Source organism: Pteropus vampyrus, unplaced genomic scaffold (genome assembly GCF_000151845.1).
Source record: "Pteropus vampyrus isolate Shadow unplaced genomic scaffold, Pvam_2.0 Scaffold1000006258, whole genome shotgun sequence".
In the NCBI taxonomy this organism is placed as follows: domain Eukaryota; kingdom Metazoa; phylum Chordata; class Mammalia; order Chiroptera; family Pteropodidae; genus Pteropus; species Pteropus vampyrus.
In genome coordinates this window covers 32-4,226 of record NW_011920660.1, presented here as the reverse complement: position 1 = coordinate 4,226, position 4,195 = coordinate 32, and the positions used below count along the sequence as shown (strand labels likewise).

General features: G+C 46.5%; 1 protein-coding gene across 1 annotated transcript; it reads right to left on the bottom strand.

Moving 5' to 3' along the window:
* Positions 1–1,201: 1,201 nt before the first annotated feature.
* LOC105311695 (UDP-glucuronosyltransferase 1-6-like) lies at positions 1,202–2,086 on the bottom strand. Its single transcript, XM_011387620.1, has one exon. It carries the CDS (start codon positions 2,084–2,086, stop codon positions 1,202–1,204), a length of 885 nt encoding a protein of 294 aa, XP_011385922.1.
* Positions 2,087–4,195: the final 2,109 nt, after the last annotated feature.

Genomic DNA, 4,195 nt, shown 5'->3' with positions numbered 1-4,195 from the left:
ACAAATTGATAATTACATATTGTAGCACACAGTGTTCTGTGTGGCTTCCTGCAGGGACTACGATTGAGATACAAATGAAAGTCAAGCACAGAAGAAGCTTCACGGGGCTCAAATAACACAATTACTACAGTATGGTTTTTCAATATGACTAAACACAACTCTTTGCAAAAATAGGATGGTTGGCACCAAGGTACCAAAAATGATATTTTTCTTTCTTATGCCAAATATTTCTTATTACACTTCTGTTTAATAACTTCTTAGTTAAATTTTCCTAACATATGAGGTATCTATTTCATGACCCTATCTCCCTGGAACTGATCCAATTACGCTCATCGCCCCTGGCCCTGCTGGCTCTCAGCTACTGTTTACTGTGTTAACAAAGAGATTGACAGATGTTAGAGGCTGGTCAGGGTCTTTGGGACCTATCGGAGGCTTTCTTTCTGTTAAAACACACATTGAAACGAGAATTTTGCTGTGAAAGATAGTGATCTGAAGCCTTTCAAAGGTGTAAATATTAAAATAACAACGAGGACAAAAAAACTCACATGTTTTTGTTTTCCAAAGTAGCTCTGGGCTGTGTTCCCCATATGTCAGGAGGGTTTCTACAAACACTTGCCTTAGGTCAGAGGTCAACACGCTTTTTCTGTAAAGGGTTAGATAGTAGCTATTCAGGCTTAGCAGGTCCTGTACACCTCTGTCACATATTCTTTGTTTGTTTTTAACCTCCCTTTAGAAACATAAAAACCATTCTTAGCATCTGGTCAATGTTGTCTACCCATTATAGTTTGTGAACCCCTGGTCTAGGGCCAGGGGGAAAAGCATGACTCGGCGTTGGGAGAACTGGTTTCGACCTGGCCTGTTCTCTTAGTTCCGGGTCCTCTGGGTCAAGTCTTCACCTGTTTTTCTCAACAGATAAGGGGTAGGACTTGGCCAGGAAACTTCTAAGGCTCATTCCACGATTCTGTGACTGTCCCCAAATTACTTAGCTAAAGATATCTCTTGCCTTTGCCAAGAGTGAGCCCCCTCTTCATTTAAAGCCTCTGCATCATTCAGAACTGCAGCCTCAGGTCTTGTGTGCTCCCTACTCTGAGCCAGGCCTCCCTCTTCGGCAGCCTCCCAGGTGACAGTCCACTGGAAGAGCTGAATCAATGAGGGAAGACAGCGTGTAAGGACAATGTCTGCCCACAAAGAAACAGGACAATCAAAAAGAAGTAAAGCCACCAACCTGAGACAGGACTGCCTTCTTCTTACAGTTGGTCCCTCCAATGAAGACCATGTTGGGCAGGACTGGTCTGGGGTACTCAAACACAAAGTCGTATCTTAACAGCCAGATGGACCCATTCTGATACAAGGTGCGTATGCTCACATCTCTCTTGAGGATATTGGATGCAAGGTCTTCATATTTGGAATACACTTGGTAAAATAGATATTCCTCCAAGTAATTAACAAGGAAGTTGGCCACCCGTTGGAAGAAAGTCATATGGTCTGAGAACTGGGTATAGCACCTGGGAACGTAGGACACGGGGTTTGGGCTTCTGCTGAATGCATGCTCCAGGGAGCACGGGAAGCCCCGGAAGAAATACACGGAGGGCAGGCCCAGGTACTCGGCCAGGATCACCCCACAGGGTAAGGCTGGATCCGTGAAGATGGCATTGAACTTGCTCTCCCTGAGGAAGCTCAGGGTGGCAGAGTCATTCAGGAGACTCTTGCAATTGAGGAAGAACACATCGATGAAATAAATGATATTTCTGTACTCGAACAGGGGGGCATTCAGGAAACTCCTCTCAGCAAATTGCTGTTTTCCAAAATAATGGAAGTGGTTGTTCAGGTCCTCTTGTTCGTATGGCACCGGATAGACTTTCTTTGTGTAGTATTTAGATTCTTTATAAAGCAGATTGACTTCGGGCACCAGCAGGACGATCTCATGCCCCCTATCACTGAGAAGCTCTACTACGTCCTTCATACTGAGCCAGTGGCTGCCATCCTGAGGGACCACCAGCAGCTTGTGCCCTAGAACCTGAGCCCAAAGCACTGAGAGGAAAACCACCGCAGAAACACCCCTAAGTGCCTGGAAATGGCCTGCCATCCTGGCGGGAGTGCAGGTAGCAACAAGAATGAATAATTTAGGTGCCCTGAACTGCAGGAGTCCTGCCTATTTCCCCTGAGCTTATAATCCTCTTCACAGACCTGCCTGCCTTCCTTAGCTCTGAATTTTGCCCTTCAATAAGCGAGAACCTAAAGTAAATATTTAACCATTTTTAAGTACACAGATAACTTGATCCAAATATGTCCATTATCAACTTTCTCCTGAGCTTCTGTGTTTAGTTTTTCTTATTCTCCCCACCAACCTGTCCTTTCTCTCTACTTTGAGGGCAAGTTGGAGAGACCCCTGGAGGCCCTCCACAGACCCTCGCCTGAGCAGCATGGATTCTTCAGCGTCCATGATGAACGTCCGTAGATAGACAACTGTCAGCGCTTCTCCACTTCCTTCTCGACATACTTCAGAGAGGAAAGGAAGTGTAAAGAGATGCCGGGTTCACGGTTCGCATCAACACAGTGCAGCTGCTCCCTCCAAACCCTGGTTATAACGTTGATGGCTAGATTAAAAAGTGGGCACAGAGGAGACTTATAGAACTTCACATGCCCTTCCTCTTGGCCATACCATTGTCGATGGGGTTTATCAGAAGGTGGATTCTGATCCTAACGGACATGTGTTCTAAGATCACCGTTCCCACTTTGTGGTGAAGAACACAGATTCTGGAGTCGACCTGCCCCTTTTGAGCTGTGCGATCTCATAGCTCTGCACGCGCATGGCTACAGCTGTCAGGTGGGGGTAGCATCACTTCCCCGAGGGAGCTGTGAGAATGAGCTGAGTACAGGTCCCTCTGAAGGGTCGGGCAGCCAGGTTCTATGTGGCATGAACTGAGTGAAGGGCATGCTGGTGGTCTAAAAACATCTCACTGCCCTGTGCTATGAAAGCAAGAACTATAGTGTGGAGAGTAGACTATAAGCTGACAAGGTCCCTGCAGTCTGCGAGGACTACCAAGAGTCGTCTCGCCTTCCCAAATTCCTTCTGAGAACAAGGAGGTACAAATGTAGCCACAGGCAGACATAAGCTGAAGGTCATGATCAGCGTGGCTTCGGGGAAGCAGAAGAGACAGTGTTGCTATGCCTAAGGGAAGCGGCTTACGCCAGCAGTCGCATGTTCTTCTATATGAGCAGCTGGCGAAAGTCAAACTGCGCCCCTGCTCCACCATCAGGGGACAGTGGACCTCCCAATCCCAACCTTCTGTCTCTTGTCTTTTCTTCATCTCCCTCCCATCACACTCAGGTCCATTCTCCAGTGCTGCGCAGGACGCGGCTCTATAGGAGGAGTAAAGGGGGACAGAAGAGAAGGTAGAAACTTAAACAGAAAAGAAAATGTGGAAATATGAAACAATGGGAAGGCTTCAGGTGACGGGGCATTTGGTGACAGTAACTTGACAGGCCAGCAGTTGAAACAAGAAGGCGTCTTCAGCATCGAGACCCCTGACACCTGCAGAACACTTTCTGGCTTTAAAACAATTTCCTATTGTCTTAATTTCCTAGGGCCACTGCAGCAAAGCAGCACACACTGGGTGGCCTGAAAAGCAGATTTATTTACGCAGTTCGGGAAACTAGAAGTCTGAGATCAAGGCATCCGCAGGGCTTGTTCCTTCTCAGCCACATCCCCAGCTCCTACTGCTTAGCTGGCAACCTTTAATGATCCTGGGCTTGTACAAGCATCGCATGTGCACTCTGCATGTGCGTGTCCAAATCTGTCCTTTGCATAAAGACTCCTGTCATATTGGATTGGGGCTCACCCTGATGACCTTGTTTATCTTAACTGCAATGGCTCCATCATCTCAGCCAATACAAACCCCAGAATGCAAGGCTGACCATCTTTCTATGGATGAAAAAGTGAGGCTTCCTGTCCATGGAAAGGACTTTTTCTTTTTTTCTTTCGTAATTTCTGCAGCCTCAGAAGGAAAAATAAAATTGACTCCTTCTAGATCAGCCATTCTCAACATTTTTCGGTCTCCGGACTCCTTTATACTCTGAAGAATGAGCAAAGAGCCCCAAAACTTTTGTTTGTGTGGGTAATGTTTACCCAAATGAACTGTTTCTTAAATCGGAACTGACACATTTTAGAACCATGTCTTGATGAACTTATTTA

What these genes read in the sequence shown, in the direction of transcription:
- LOC105311695 (XM_011387620.1), bottom strand. Translation starts at nt 2,086, where the DNA reads ATGGCAGGCCATTTCCAGGCACTTAGGGGTGTTTCTGCGGTGGTTTTC.